This window comes from Hyperolius riggenbachi, chromosome 6 (assembly GCF_040937935.1).
Source record: "Hyperolius riggenbachi isolate aHypRig1 chromosome 6, aHypRig1.pri, whole genome shotgun sequence".
Classification (NCBI taxonomy): Eukaryota; Metazoa; Chordata; class Amphibia; order Anura; family Hyperoliidae; genus Hyperolius; species Hyperolius riggenbachi.
This window is the reverse complement of record NC_090651.1, coordinates 267,720,468-267,737,031: the sequence shown is the minus strand read 5'-3', so window position 1 is coordinate 267,737,031 and position 16,564 is coordinate 267,720,468. Positions and strand designations below refer to the sequence as shown.

Here is a 16,564-nt window from a genome sequence, read left to right as displayed (position 1 = left end):
TGTTTAGCCTGCCTCTAGAGGAATGGGGCTCAGGTGCCGGCGGGCTGGGCTGGCTGGCGGCGCCGCTCTCCTGACTTGCCGGCCGCTCTGCGCAGCGTTCCACTTCTATATGGGTGCTGCGCGGCGGTGCGACGATCATGACGTGTGACGTCAGTGACGTCACTCGCTGACTGGGGATGGGGAGATCCGGCCCGGCGGTGAGCGCTGCGTAGCAGCGTATCGATATTCATAAAATAAATGTATATAAAAAAAAACACTGCAGCTGAGCTGGGGGCGCCCTTGGGGACCTAGCGCCCGGGGGCACTTGTCCTACCCCGACCCCCCCCCTAGCTCCGCGTCTGGCTATACTATATAAAAAGGTACAGATACTGGTGCTATACTGTATGTGGTACCCAGTATACAACAACTAACTAATCACGGCAAGTGATGTACCTTACCGGCGATTGGCTGGTTGTTATATACAAAGCCTGCTTGGATTGGTCAGCTATCCCTGTCTCCAAGACTATCAGAGCGGTAGCACAAACCTGCCTCTTTCACCTGTCTGGCCCGCCCTTGTATACTATTACCACCTTCTCTGCCTCTCAGATCTCGCAAACGCGCGCCTGCGCCACTTCACTGCAGTTCTCAGGAGCGAGATCTGAGAGGCAGAGAAGGAGCTACGGTAATAGGATACACGGGCAGGCCAGACGGGTGAAAGAGGCGTGGTTCCCCAAACCCCCCCCCCACACTCCATACCCCAGGTGTCCTGGATGCCTGCAGCTTGCTCCTCACCTCGTCATCGGGACTGCGTGAAGTCACTTCCTTCCAGGAATCCTAGTGAGTGGATTTTCTTCTGCCATACTTGTACAACATCGCCCTTGCTGATTTCATATGGTTTCCACATACAGTGGGCATGCGGCCGCAGACGGTTTTGAGCTACCCCACCCCCCCCTACCATATGTGGCAACCACTGATTCTCCAGTTGGCTCGGAAGTTTCAGCACCTGCCCTATAAGATGACCTCCCCGATTTTGGAGAAGATTTTCCAGGATTAAAAAAAAGTCTTCTACGCCAGAATATACACGCACATGTTTTTGACTTTTAATTTCCAGTTCAGGTTTGCTTTAAAAAAATTTCGCTGAGAAAACAGTACATAAAACATTACTGTTCAAATGTTGTTCTATTTTGAGCTTCATTTGTTGACATTAGTTCTGCAACAACCACAAATGTACTAATATGCTTGTTGATGTCTTGTCAGGTACCAGAGTCCTGTAATTCCCCCATCCTCATTGTTTGATCACCATATGCTGTACTGTTTCTGGCTGATGAGTGGCTGACACCTCATTGTGAAGGAAGAATGACAAACACAAATGGCATGTGTAACTGACCTTAAAATAGCCTATCAAGCTCATCTGCATTCCCTTGCCTCCTTATATGTCTCCCTGCATAGAACAGCACTGGACATTTCCAGTCACTGACATCCACGGCCTTCCTCAAACGCCGTTCTGTTTGCTCAGCCGTCCCCACTTAGCAGCTGATAATCGCCCGGGAGGAATGTAGAGTTATTGTATAATCAATAAGATGGAATGTTTGATGTGACTTTTTCACCTAATGGCAATATTTGATAGAATGTGTGTAAAATGAGAAGTGTAAACTTGACTTGGTCATTAAGCATTAAGTGATATTGCGCAAGTTTATACACTGTCAGAATGCGAGATTAAATACACTGTAACCTAGAATAAACAGTAATTTGAAGCATGTGATATATTAATTTTCTTTTCTCATTTTTTTCCCCTTCTCGCTGCTAAAACGTATTGGTAGCTCTCCTTCTGTTTCCAGTTTCATTACAGGAAGTAAGCGGAAATCTAATCCGAGAGGGCCACAGATGGGTGTAAAATAGACACCTATTCTTAAAGGGAACCCGAGGTGAGAAGAATATGGAGGCCGACATGTTTGTTTCCTTTTAAACAATGCATATTGCCTGGCTGTCCTGCTGATCCTTTGCCTCTAATACTTTAAGCCATAGACCCTGAACAAGCATGTAGCAGATCAGATTTCTAACAAATTGGACTAGTTTAGCTGCATGCTTGTTTCAAGTGTGTGATTTAGACCCTACTGACTAGAAAGATTAGCAGGACTGTCAGGGAACTGGTATTGTTTTAAAAGGAAATACATATGGCAGCCTCCATATCTCTCTCACCTTTGGTTCCTTTTAAGGTGGCCAACTGATGGACCCCCACAGATTATTACCTGATCAGAGAGGGTTCTATGTGATCAAATCCCTCCACACGCTGTACACAGATTTTCAATCTACTTCTATGTGCAGTCTAATGGAAAAATTGAAAATCTGTGCGCACTTCTTGCCAGGTCTCCCAATTCCCCCCCCTTTGAGTGTAGGCAGCGGAGCTTACATTCACCTGTGTGCCAGCGCATGCTCTCTGCCGTGGGGTGCGCCTCCCGGTCTTTTCTCTCTTCAGGTGCTGTCCCATGGTGAAAGACAGCTAGAGGCCCTTAGAGTTCAGCATGTGACACAAGGGCCCCGGGAGAAAAGAGACAGGGAGAAGTGCCCGGCGATTGAGAGCAGGCGCAGGAGAAAGCACTGACCAACAGGTGAGAGAAAGCTCCGCTGATGCAACAGTCATCCCGAAATTGAACGCCGCTAGAAAAGTGCTCCTGACATGCCACCTTTCAAGTGATACAGGTATCTTCTGTCTAGCTATTGAACTTCTTGTTTTTCGGTGGAAAGTGATTGATTGTGATTTCATTTGTGACATTAAATGATCGAATCAGACAGAATTTGATGGAAAATCTCAACCAGTGTATGGCCGCCTTTATTCCTGTGCTTGCTCTAAAAAAATGCCCTGTCTGGGGTTTTACCTGAACAAGACTTCCACTTTCTAAATAATTATTGGCTAGTATGGTCTGTTTCATTTCTTTCTTGAAATATTGAAGCAGAAGTGGTGTTAGTAGTGGATTCGTAGACAGCTTGTTGAGTTTCAGAGTTGGGAGATTTCCATTTTTTACCTTTAATTAAATTGGATGTTTTTCCTCAGTCTTGCAGCACAAAACTTGATAAGGCATGTCCAAGTGGAAAGAACTTTATTTACTGATTAGATGAGATGCTGCGTTCTTGCTTCATTGCTTGCTTTCTTTTTGTTGTTTTGTGTCTGTGTTCAAATAATGAAATAAATAAAACAAAACAAAACTGTGAAGCCTTATAAATGTTGCCATCTTATGAGCCTTTTAAGCCTGGCTTAGTGTTTTTTCTATGCTCTAAACCTCTTCCTTTTTTTCTTGTGTATGGAATGAGGCTTGGCTCTTAGCCATAACTTGTGCCCGACCCTTATTGCATTACTTAAACTGACACTGAAGTGAAAAACTTGTGATGAATTGTATGTGAAGTATGGATAATTAATAGAACATTAGTAGCAAAGAAAAGTCTTTTTATATTTTCAGTTGTATAGCTGTTTTCCTATAACATTGCATCATTCCCTAATATTTGCAGTTTGCAAATTACACTCTGTATTTTAAATGATGAAATGGAGCAGAGCTAATGACCCTTTGAACTTCCTGACAGAAAAACCTTAAACGGTGAGACAGGTGAGTTTAGTGCTTCAAAAAATGGCATTGCTCCCTGACTAAATTAGTGGGCGAGCTCAGAGAAGATCTTTTGCATAGATGACTGAAGTTTATCTCTATCTGTACTGGAAACCAATGAGAACCTAGGCTTAGAGGGCAAAGAAAAGGGGGATAACCTATTTATATACTAAACCTGGTGCATCCATGTTCCAGGAGCATCTTGTAGATGTTCTCCTCCAATTTGTGTCCTGTGTGTCCATTCTGTCCCCAGTGTGTCTCCTGCTCTTCCAGTATAAGTAAAAGTGTAGTGGTAGCTGTCTTACCTAATCCAGAAGCTTCCATTGAGATCGCAGACCTCTTCTCTTCTGCACGTCTCCTATAGTAACGGCTTCTTCTGATTGAGCCATGGGCAGAAGCAGTCATTAGGGGAAGCCCACACGAGACAGAAGGGGTCTGCCATAGCTGCGGGAGCTGCTGGATTAGGTAAGACAGCTACCTGGGAGGGGGGGAGAAGCTGTTCTACTTGAACCCCTTTTAGGCGTGCACAACCTATCCTTCAGCCTATATAGTGGCGGAAGAATGAACTTGCTGCAACTGCCCACAACAAACCAAGGGGAGCAAGGGATCCACAGAAATCAAACCGCAGAGGAAAAGAGGTCCCGCTACACCAATGGCGGGACCATTAAGGAGCCTTGATTAAGGAGCATTGAGCTCCAATATGTGAGCTTTTTAATTGTTGTGTATTCACTGATGTGATAATGGACTTTTTTCACCCAGCCATTGGTGTAGCAAGACCTCTTTTCCTCTGCTGTTCAGCCTATATACATCAGCCCACTATGTCAGACAGCTTTAGGTTATAAATGGGGGTACTCTTGGTATTTCTGTCTGGGCTCTCCACTTGTAGCATTTCGTGATCCAATTTTTAGTGGATTGCAAAATGCTAGATACTGATTGCGCAGGAATGTTTCCATCTTGGTGTGTTGTATTTACAACTACAACACTTAAGCCATACACTCGGCGGATTGCGGCGGAATTGCTGTAGTGGAAAATGGGAGAAACACTATCTAATGGCAGGATGATGGCGATCGTGTTTCTCAGTGGAAGACAGCCATCGTGGTCACTTGAGCAAGAGTTGTAAGCAGGGCTGTGGAGTCGGTCCAAAAATCCACCGACTCCGACTCCTCAGTTAACTCCTTGACTCCGACTCCTCTAATTTGCATATTACAATTTTGTTGATTAACAGTATGTAACGTGAAATTCGTCTCTTAACTGCCAACGCTTAGGAATTTTACAAGACAAATGAAAGTGAGGATATGTAGACTACTATATTTATTCCCTTTTAGACTAAAACTAGTCCTTGGTAAGAGTACTTGTAAAAGGTACAAACCGGAACAAAGAACATCTATCAGGCCCTAGGCAATGTAACCGTGGGTACATGTAAGAATGATGTGCAGGTACTCTGCAGAGGAATGAGGAGATTCTTCCTCTATTACACATTCTTCATGCACAATCTGAACCAGGTTTATGGGTGATAGACAACACCTCTGTTCAATGTGCACAACATTCTCAGTGGATTCCCTGCAGCTCTGTGGAGAGTGGATATGAAGAGTATAGTACTACTGTGTAACAAAGTAAACCTGAGACAGATGAAACTAAAGTTTTATACATACCTGGGGCTTCCTCCAGCCCCCTTCAGGCTAATCAGTCCCTCGCTGTCCTCCTCCGCCACCTGGATCTTCTGCTATGAGTCCAGGTACTTGAGCCAGTCTGGTGTACTGCGCATGCACACACTCCGCCGCCGGGAGTGTACTACACCTGCGCAGCACTATTGCGCAGGTGCAGAATGCTCCTGGCTGTGGAAGCAGCACGTAGCCAGACTGTGCTGACTGGCTGAATTACCGGACTCATAGCAGAAGATCCAGTTGGTTGGAGGTAGACAGCGAGGGACTGATTAGCCTGAAGGTGGCTGGAAGAAGCCCCAGGTATGTATAACACATTTCTCTTTATCCGTCTCAAGTACCCTTTAATTTGTAGTCACCAAACCAAATTTTAACATATCAAATTATTTGATTTCATGAGCAAAGAGAGTGCATACATTTGCACCATGCATAGTAGTAGGCATTCATAAAGCTACAAGAACTTTTAGAAAACGTCTCCCACGTGTTTAAATATCCCATAAATAGTTGGTTACTGCAACAGGGTTCCCAATTGGAGACTTACAACCAGGGCTGTGGAGTCGGAGTCGGAGCAATTTTGGGTGCCTGGAGTCTGAGTCGGGAGAAAATGCACCGACTCCGAATGAATTTGTAACTGTAATTAAAATAGAAAATATGATAAAATGTTCTATTTTTCAGATAAGTCATTAAAAATGTGTATATTTACAGTAATAGCTGTGCTCAGTCCACAAAAATGAAATAAACCAATCAAAATTAGTTGTGCTGCTTCAATAAAGCAGTCCCTGTATTTTTAAAGTCCGATATACATATCTGATTGGGACTGTACAGTATATATGATGTGTACACAGGAATCTTTTATATATACTAAATAACGTCTATGCTGTAAGAAAAAAGCCTGATGTATAGCTGTGTCACTAATAGAGATGGTCAATGAGATGGAAATAATTGCTGCGCAGGTGTAGTACGCTCCCGGTGGCGGAGTGTGTGCATGCGCACTACACCAGACTGGCTCAAGTACCTGGACTCCTAGCAGAAGATCTAGGTGGCGGAGGAGGACAGCGAGGGACTGATTAGCCTGAAGGGGGCTGGAGGAAGCCCCAGGTATGTATAAAACTTTAGTTTCATCTGTCTCAGGTTTACTTTGTTACACAGTAGTACTATACTCTACATATGCACTCCCCACAGAGCTGCAGGGAATCCACTGAGAATGTTGTGCACATTGAAAACAGAGGTGTTGTCTATTACCCATAAACCTTGTTCAGATTGTGCATGAAGAATGTGTAATAGAGGAAGAATCTCCTCATTCCCCTGCAGAGTACCTGCACATCACTCTTACATGTACCCACAGTTACATTGCCTAGGGCCTGATAGATGTTCTTTGTTCCGGTTTGTACCTTTTACAAGTACTCTTACCAAGGACTAGTTTTAGTCTAAAGGGAATAAATATAGTAGTCTACATATCCTTCTCACTTCAGTTGTCTTGTAAAATCCCTAAGCGTTGGCAGTTAAGAGACGAATTTCACGTTACATACTGTTAATCAACAAAATTGTAATATGCAAATTAGAGGAGTTGGAGTCGGTGGAATCCTAAACTGAGGAGTTGGAGTTGGTGGATTTTTGGACCGACTCCACAGCCCTGAATTCGACCCTGGTCATGTTCTCTCGCCTGCTAGAACAGGAGAGAGCCGTCACCCAGTACCTGTACAATTACAGTAGAAGGACACAATCTGGGGAGATGGTGATGTTGTGGCCCAACAACTGGACACTGATGCGAAATGCGGCCGTTTGAGGAGGTGACCAACCTGGTGAGTCGCAGTGAAGGCACCATCAGACTTGCCCTCCATAACAGATTCTCGTTAAAGGCTTTAAAGTTGATTAATTTCACATATACAGCAGGGCCTCGAAAGTCCTCCTGTATTGTTATTTTTGGTCACTACCTCGGGACGTGCATGCCAGGCCTGCTGCCTTCCTTGGATGTGTGGGGTGGTAGCCGTTCCTTAGGCTCCCACTCCGGACTGGAATCGAACCAGTATTCCCCGGCCATTACCCGTGGTCACTCGCAATGGCAGACTTGCCCTCCATAAGATTCTCGTTGCAGGTACTGAACAGCAAGCAGAACAATTATTTAAAAAAAAAAAAGATGTAAGCTTTAACAATGGTAGAGCAAGAACCATTGAAAATTGATAAGGCAGTCAGACATTACCTGACATCACTGAGTGAGGAAGAGCAATCTCGCCATGGTGCGCACCAGTCCAGCACGTCCGTCACTACGCAAACAGCAGTGCGTTACACAGTGAGTTTGGTGTGTCAATGTGAAGCAGTACTCTAATTGCACTCCCTGATTGATGTATACACATGCAAGATGTTTTTAAGCACTTTAGGCCAGCAATTTAGCATTCAATGTGATTTCTGCCCTTAAAACGCTGCTGTGCGTCAAATCCAGGTTTTTCCCCTGGGACTTTTGGCATGTACCCCACTCAGCCATGCCCCCCTCCAGGTGTTAGACCCCTTGAAACATCTTTTTCATCATTTTGTGACCAGCATAATTTTTTTCTAGTTTTCAAAGTTCGCCTCCCCATTGAAGTCTATTGCGGTTTGCAAAAGTTCACGCGAACCAAACTTTCGCGGTAAATTCGCGAATTTAAAATCGGAGGTTCAGGCCAGCTCTACTACACAATAACACAGTAATCATATCCCCTAACCCAGGGGTCCCAAACCACCGGGCTGCAGCCCACTGCTGGTCCGTTGGCAGTTTACCACCGGGCCACGGCGGGTCTGTCACCTCGAGCCTCCCCCCGCAATACGCGCTGCTGTAATACGAGATGCTGCTAAGAGGAGAGCGGCTGGGGGAATCTAAGAAAGGAAGCAGCTGCCTGCTCATAAGGTAAAAGGAGCGGCGGGGGGGAAACTATACTAGCTATATACTGGGCACTATACTAGCTACATACTGGGCACTATACTACTATACTAGCTAAATACTGGGCACTATACTAGCTATATACAGGGCATTATACTAGCTATACTGGGGTAACTAAACTCCCTATACTGGGGCAACTATACTGCCGCACCCCAGACCCCCTCCCCTAAATTCCCCCCCCTCCCCCCCGTAACCCGCTGCGCACGACACTGTCCACTAGGTTGCGCGCACCGTGCCACCCCGGGGGAAAAATTTGGTCAGAAAGTGGACCCTGGGCCGGAAAGGGTTGGGGACCCCTGCCCTAACCTATACCTAAGGCTAATAGCTGGCCAGCAGGCAGCAGATGACCTGGTCTGTGCACAGCACACACACATAGCAGCTGCCTGCAGCACACATTCTGACTGTCACACAAATGACATCAAGGTAATTAACGATTTAACAATAGTGTAGTGATAGTGAAGGGGTTAATCACTGAACAGCTCAACTCTCTGAATATTGGAACTCTGTTCGAGCGCTTATATTTGATATTACAGGTGTAGCCTCTTCAGATGATCCTCCTCCTCCTCTTCCTCATTCATCCATCCATCCATCCATATCATGCAGTAGGGAATTGCAGATTTTCAAAACAGCTTATATACCATAGCTGGGATTTGAACCCAGGACCTAGTGTGTAGTAGGTATCTGTCTTAACCTCTAGACCATGACCCACACTACATGCTAAAGCTGGCGGTAGCATAAACCATACTTCCATTATGATCAATTCGATAGAAAAAGTAGCATGATTAAGGATTTGTACTTTTTGAAAAGCATGCTTATATACCATAGCTGGGATTTGAACCCAGGACCTAGTGTGTAGTAGGTATCTGTCTTACCCTCTAGACCAGGGGTCCCCAAACGTTTTGGGTTGAGGGCCGGGTCAACATACTTCAGACCGCTGGTGCGCCGGAGTAAACATAAAATGATGTAGAAGTCTTTGCGGACCAGACAGTGAAGCATACCCAGGTGACAATCTGCAAGCCAATTGGACAGCAGTGTCACCTGATGTGGAATTTGATTGGAAACCAGCAAAATTTCTGCTTTCTGGCTTCCATGTGGATGGGGGTGCTGCACTGCTATTCCATATGTGGACCACCAATATTTAAAGATGTAGCTGACTGCATTTATAAGCAATACATTTTCTGTGTGGGGGGCCGGTAAGAAAGCCTTAGGGGGCCACATTCGGCCCGCGGGCCTTAGTTTGAGGACCACTGCTCTAGACCATCAACCACACTCAGGGCCAGGCTTTAGCATGTAGTGTGGTCAGAGGTGGGACAAGGTCCTTCAGCACCCAAGGCTGAGACAGCAAAGTGCGCCCCCCCATCCCTCCCACCCCAGCTGTCACACACTGATTGCTATTACACTAAGAGGTGCCCCAGGGCCCCCACCCCCAACACCTTAATCTCTACTTCTCTGGCTTGCAGTCGCTGCCATGTATCACCTTTTCTTATTTCTTTCTGCTTCAAACACAATTGGGAATGACAGCTGAATGAATTGTGCACCCCCTCCTACACTGCGCCCTGAGGCTGCAGCCTCTCCAGCCTCAGCCTTACTAGTGGGTAAGACAGATACCTACTACCATGCAGTGTGGTTCATGGTCTAGAGGGTAAGACAGATACCTACTACACACTAGGTCCTGGGTTCAAATCCCAGCTATGGTATATAAGCATGCTTTTCAAAAAGTACTAATCCTTAATCATGCTACTTTTTCTATCGAATTGATCATAATGGAAGTATGGTTTATGCTACCGCCAGCTTTAGCATACAGTGTGGGTCATGGTCTAGAGGGTAAGACAGATACCTACTACACACTAGGTCCTGGGTTCAAATCCCAGCTATGGTATATAAGCATGCTTTTCAAAAAGTACAAATCCTTAACCATGCTACTTTTTCTATCGAATTGATCATAATGGAAGTATGGTTTATGCTACCGCCAGCTTTAGCATGCAGTGTGGGTCATGGTCTAGAGGGTAAGACAGATACCTACTACACACTAGGTCCTGGGTTCAAATCCCAGCTATGGTATATAAGCTGTTTTGAAAATCTGCAATTCCCTACTGCATGATATGGATGGATGGATGGATGGATGGATGGATGGATGGAGGAGGAGGAGGGAGAGAGAGATTTTAAAATTTTTCCGACGGAATTCCGTATAAGTCGGAATTCCGCGGAACTGCCCCGGTATACCGTCGGAATGGAACGGTAACGGAATTTCTATATGACGGAATGCGGAATTGTGCCGGAAACGGAAATCGGCTATTCCGACCATGCCTGCTCAATAGGCGGCTACTGGGCCCTCTCGAACTAACACATTTAGCAATAGCTTTACATCTGACCGAACCTTCTTTTCCTTTCTTGTCCTCTTTCTTCTTTACCTCTGAATGTCTGTCTATCTGTTTGTCCTGTGCTTACCTAAGATTGCCAACACCCTGGAGGATACAAGGCAACTAGGGTACACAGCCGGATACGTGATAAAGTTTAATACTCATATGGTGGGGGTCTCGGGTGTATGATCCCTATGGGCCCCGAGCCCTCCTACCATATCACAATTGCTACCCCTCGGCTTACTGAGGGAGGAAGGCTGGAGTACACGTGGGGGCAGCCACGAGAACAATATGATAAATAAATGTCTTAAGAAACATCTTCCTGGAGGAATGTATTGCCATTCATTACACCCTTATACCCTGATGTGATTATTAACCACCGCTGGTGACACTGGTCGTCACCGGCTGCATAATTTTTCTTGGTTCTCTCTCACTGTCTAAAATGGGATAAGGAAAGCTTTGTAAGACACTTGTCTTTTTTCTGTTCCTGTTTGTTTTTTCTGTAATGTGAAAAACTTCTAAAATAAAGAATCTTTAAAAAAAAAATCACTGAACAGCTTTAGGATTATTATAACTGTGTACAGCCCTTGCTAGGCCACCAGCACTGGAGCATGTCTCTCAGTGAGCATTCAGCAAGCTAAGACGATATGTCTCATCATGGCAGCCCTCCTTATATACAGGGGGCTGGCCAGTGTTCCTTTCTGTGATTAGGTGCCAGGGTTTAGGCTGGGAGCCCTCTGATTGGCTCAATGAGGTCAGGTGGGGCTGGCCAGGGTTCCCCTCTGGTTGCTAGGGCTTCCGGATATCCGCGTTATGGGCCCAAATATCCGCACATAGCTATCTGGATTTGGGCCCAGGTATCCGGAATCCGATTCCGGTCGGAGAGCTGGAAAAAAGTTCGGATATCCGGGTTACCCGAAATCCGGATAAGCATCCCTGCTTATAAGTGCTTCAGATGTCCGTAATAAAGTCTTCAAATACATCCTGGATATGTTAAACATATCAGTTTTCTCTTAATTTATGTTTCAGTTCCAAGATGGCCAAATGCTGCTAAACCAACTGAAGGAGATCACAGGAATTCAAAACTCATCTATTCTGAAGAAAGCACTCCAGGTAATCTTCAGACATGTACCAGTTATTTATGTTAAAAAAAGCACCTTAAATGAAGAAAAAAATGGTTTAACCACTTTGTCCTCCTTGACGTATAAAAACGTCGAGGACAGGCGCGCTCCCGCGGCCGATCGCGCGCGTGCACGCGCACTCCCGGCCGCGGAGTCGGTAGCCACGGAATCAATGTGTCGGGCTATGGAGCCCGATCATTGATTCCTCTCCCCCACTGAAAAAGCGACAGCTTCTCTCGGAAGCTTCGCTCTTTCTGAAGCTGTGTCCCTCTAAGCGTACATTGTACGCTTAGAGTGACGTCATGTAAAAAAAATCGAGATTGCCATCTTGTGGCCAAAAAGTAAAACTACAAGTAAATACCCAAAAAGATTACACTACACCAATATTTCCCCAAATAAAACACTTTTATATCCCACCCTCCCAAAAATGCCCACATAAAATGTTTAATAAAAAAAAAAAAAAAACATTACTATAAAAAAAAAAAAAAAAAAAACACATAAATATTTACCTAAGGGTCTAAACTTTTTAAATATCTATGTAAAGATGAAATATTTCTCTCTATTTTTTTTTTTTTTTATAAGCTTGTAAATAGTGATGTACGCAAAACGGAAAAAATGCTCTTTTATTTCCAAATAAAATATTGTCGCGATACATTGTAATAGGGACATAATTTAAATGGTGAAATAACCGTGACAAATGGGCAATAACAATACGTGGGTTTTAATTATGGAGGCATGTATTATTTTAAAACTATAATGGCCGAAAACTGACAAATAATGAATTTTTTCATTTTTTTTCTTATTCTTCCTGTTAAAATGCATTTACAATAAAGTGGCTCTTAGCAAAATGTACCCCCCAAAGAAAGCCTAATTGGTGGCGGAAAAAACAAGCTATAGATCAGTTCATTGTGATAAGTAGTGATAAAGTTATAGGCTAATGAATGGGAGGTGAACATTGCTCGGATGCATAAGCTGAAAACGACTGAGATGTTAAGTGGTTAATAGAGTAATGAGGTGCAAACATTTTTGTATTGCTTTTTGGTTCTTCCTGTTCAGAAAGCCAGCACCTATTCAGTAAGGAGCCCTTGGGCAAGGCTCGCTAACAAAGCTACTACCTATAGAGCGGGGATCCCCAACCTGTGGTGGTCCGCGGGACGCTCCCAGTTGGGCCGCAGGACTGTCCTCTTCCGCGCAGGGAGCAGGGCTCGGTTACCATAGTATTGGTGATACATTTCGCCGCTACAGGAAGCCGCTGCCCTGCTTCCTGCCACATCACACACAGAGCAGCCGGGAGATACGCTGCTTGAATAAATACATGCGCCGGAGAGGGGAGAGCGGCCGCTGTTAAGGTAATAACAGTGGCGGGGACGGGCGGGGGGCACCACCTACCCATACTGGCTATCCTGGGGCGCTATACTGGGGCACTATATTGGCTATCCTGGGGCACTATATTGGCTATCCTGGGGCACTATACTGGCTATCCTGGGGCACTATACTGGCTATCCTGGGGCACTATACTGGCTATCCTGGGGCACTGTACTGGCTATACTGAGGCAACTAAACTCCCTATACTGGGGCAACTGTGCTAGCTATGCCACTGCACCCTCACCAGCCTCACTGGGAAAGGTTGGGGACCCCTGCTATAAAGCACGTCCTAGTGGCTGCAGCTCTCTGGCGATTTTGAGTCCACCAGGAGAAAAGCACAATGTAAATGTTTTTTGTGTCTTGTCTAAACCATTACTTTTTAATGTTTTGCATTAATTTTCAACATTCTAATACTGGTACCTTTTGCAGATTCAAACAAAGCTAGCTTGAAACCGTGACAATAACATACTATTCAGCATACCTTTTTACGTTTTACAGAACTTCCTTTTAACACCAAAACTATGACACAACCTATCTTTTCAGGATTTGAAAAACATACCTTTCTCATCTCCAGCCCTCCAGAATTCAGATACATAGAATTTATTTTTAATATAAGAAGGGGGCACACGCCAGCCGAGGCGACCTGTAACCGTCAGATCTTAATACTCGTGTCATGAACTGTTTTTTGCTGTAGGGATATAATCTTGTTTGTGGTAGTTGTTGGATATTTCATTTTTTTTGTTAATGTGTCTACTTATGATACAACCTTACCAAATCTATGTATTAGAAGTGTACATTTGGTGAATATGTTATAAATGGATACTTTAGGTAGTCCTCCATAATACATTTTTATTTTTTTATATCCAAATCAGGCAAGTAATAATGACATCATTCAGGCTGTAAGTTTTCTCACTGGGGAATGTGCCAAAGAGCCAGAAGTAGTAATACCTACTGAATCGTCTGATTTTGAAAATGCAAACCAGAGAAAAACAAGTAAGTTCAAAGTTTGCATTACCGTACTTGACCAATGCAGTAAATCCCACTCTCTTTTTTTTTTTTTTTTTTCATTTTTATTTAAAAGGTCTAAATATGTTTGCATAGCAACTATGTGGCAGTAATCTGCCCTGATCTCCCTCAGGTAATAAGATTGTTGCTTTTCACAGCATTAAGTTAGCTGGCTAATGTACAGTAATGTCTAGAAATTGTATATGTTTAAATGCTTAAGGAAGTTGCCATTCCACGCTGCCTATGATTATTGGAGCTGCAAGCATGGATCTTTTTATTGTGCACAGGACGCTCATCAAATCAGCAGTAACCAGTAAAACTAAATGTCTTTTCTCTCTTTTGCGTTAGCAGTGTGTGGTTAACAGTTAACATGCCTTTCTTTTTAACTGATCAATAAATGCTACATTAAAGAGGAACTCCAGCCTAAACGAACATACTGTCATTAAGTTACATTAGTTATGTTAATTAAAATAGATAGGTAATATAATCTCTTACCCACCCTGTTTTTTAAAATAACAGGCAAATGTTTGATTTCATGATGGCAGCCATCTTTTTGGTTGAAAGGAGGTGACAGGGAGCATGAGACACAGTTCCAACTGTCCTGTCTCCTGAGCACCTCTCCCAGTTGCTAGGCAACGTGAATAACATAGGAAATCCCATCATGCTCTGCACAGCATCAGGGAAAAAAAGCCTGGGCTTTTTTTCTTTGATGGGTTGAGCTTAGCTAAAAATGCAGCTAAAATTGATGCTTTGGTAAGAAAAACAAAGTTCTGATGCTGTGAAACTGTTAAAGAAACATTTGGCCTTTTCAGTTCTGCTGAGTAGATTTTTAGTCCGGAGGTTCACTTTAAGCAGAATGATAAAATACTTTGAATACCTTTTGAATACATATGTGCTTGTGTTTTGTTTTTGTTTTTTTCTTTGGCTAGTGTTAAATTGTGCATTGTGTACTCAAGCCATAGGACTGGTTTGGAGAGCATAATTGTGTTACAGAATAATTCTGTATGTTAAAGTGGGATAAAACTGACATCACATTCAATAAGAATTTTTTTTTTATTTCCCATACAATTAAAGTAATATTGTCCATTTGCAAATTCCAATGGTACAGTTTATCTGCTCTAAAAACTTCTGATGAACAGCTGATGAATGTACACGTCTGTGACTTGCTTTATGCCAGTGATGGCTAACCTTGGCATGCCAGCTGTGGTGGAACTACAAGTCCCATGAGGCATTGCAATACTCTGACAGCTCAAAGCATAACTCGGGGAGGCAGAGGCAAGATGGGATTTGTAGTTTTGGCACAGCTGGAGTGCCAAGGTTAGCCATCACTGCTTTATGCTAACTGGAAGGTCACAAAGTTGCGCTTCCTGCAACGTATTGTGCCCGCATCTATCCTCTTATCTTATTCCTGGCTTTGATTTAAAGTCTATGGTCAGTCTCCAGTGCAGTTCACACTTTTAGGCTGGTTTCACAGTAGGACGTTGCGTTTTAGGGGACGTCGATGTGGACGTCAGAGTGAGCCGCGTTGTGCAGCTCACTCTAGCGTCCGTGATGCGTACTCTTGGACACATGCGGCATCACGTGGTTCTGCCCGGCCAATCGCCGCGCAGAGCGGCCGCTCCAGGAAGTAAACACTGCACGTCACTGAGTGCAGTGACTATTAATTAGCCATGTGCCTGGCTGCTCTCCGCTCCTCCCCAACATTACTGAGCATGTGCAAGCAGTCTAACTTATAAAGTACTGCATGCAGTACGTTGTCTTATGGCGCAGCATTACTAAGTAACGCAACGTGGGCACTGTGAACAGACCATTGATTTTTCATTGCTGTGCGGTGGGGTGCGTTACAGGCTGCTCTAACGTGCGCCTGTAGCGTCCCACTGTGAAACCAGCCTTAAAGTATGTGTTATGCAACTGACCACTGTGAATCTAGTCTGTTTATTTTTTGTGTCATTGTGTATTCCTTTTTTTTTTTTTTTTTTTTTTTTTTTTTAAGCTTCTAAGATCGGACAGAATTTCCACCCACCACCAGCTTCTGCCACTTTGCTTTGTTTCCATTAACCTGTTCATCACTAGGTTTACACCTAGGACTTTTTTTTTTTTTTGAGCACCGTCGATTTTTAAAAACTCCTTAATAGCGCCTGTGCAATGATTCCTTATGGGACAGTTCATATCAGCACGTTTCATCCGCTCAGCAAAGTGCTGCATGTACCATTTTTGGGGCACTTTTGCTGAAATGGAAGGTGTAGGAAAAATGCAAAATGCTCACAAATCGCTTTATCCAGCAATTGCGTTGACCCTTTTATGAATAAATACATTGTATTTATTCATTTCCGGGTGAAAGAGTTCACTTCCTGACTTACGCCAGGAAGTGAAAAAAACGGAATCGCTCTGCAAAAGTGCTTACAAAAGCGCTTTGTACAAAATCGTGGAGCGCCAGGAGGAGGGAAAACACAAAAAATTGGTTGAGTCAGCGTTTTTTTTTTGTTTTTTTTGTTTTTGTTTTTTGTCAACAAAGCCTAAAGCCCCATCTACACCATACAATTTTTTTGTCTGATTCGATTCA

General features: G+C 44.0%; 1 protein-coding gene across 3 annotated transcripts in view; it reads left to right on the top strand.

Moving 5' to 3' along the window:
* USP28 (ubiquitin specific peptidase 28) overlaps positions 1-16,564 on the top strand; it is a 156,003-nt gene that overhangs the window by 16,229 nt on the left and 123,210 nt on the right. For all 3 annotated transcript variants that reach the window (XM_068240790.1, XM_068240791.1, XM_068240792.1), the window contains exons 2-3: positions 11,540-11,623; positions 13,869-13,989. In XM_068240790.1, the coding sequence (XP_068096891.1) occupies positions 11,540-11,623; positions 13,869-13,989 (205 nt within the window). The remainder of the gene's footprint in view (positions 1-11,539; positions 11,624-13,868; positions 13,990-16,564) is intronic.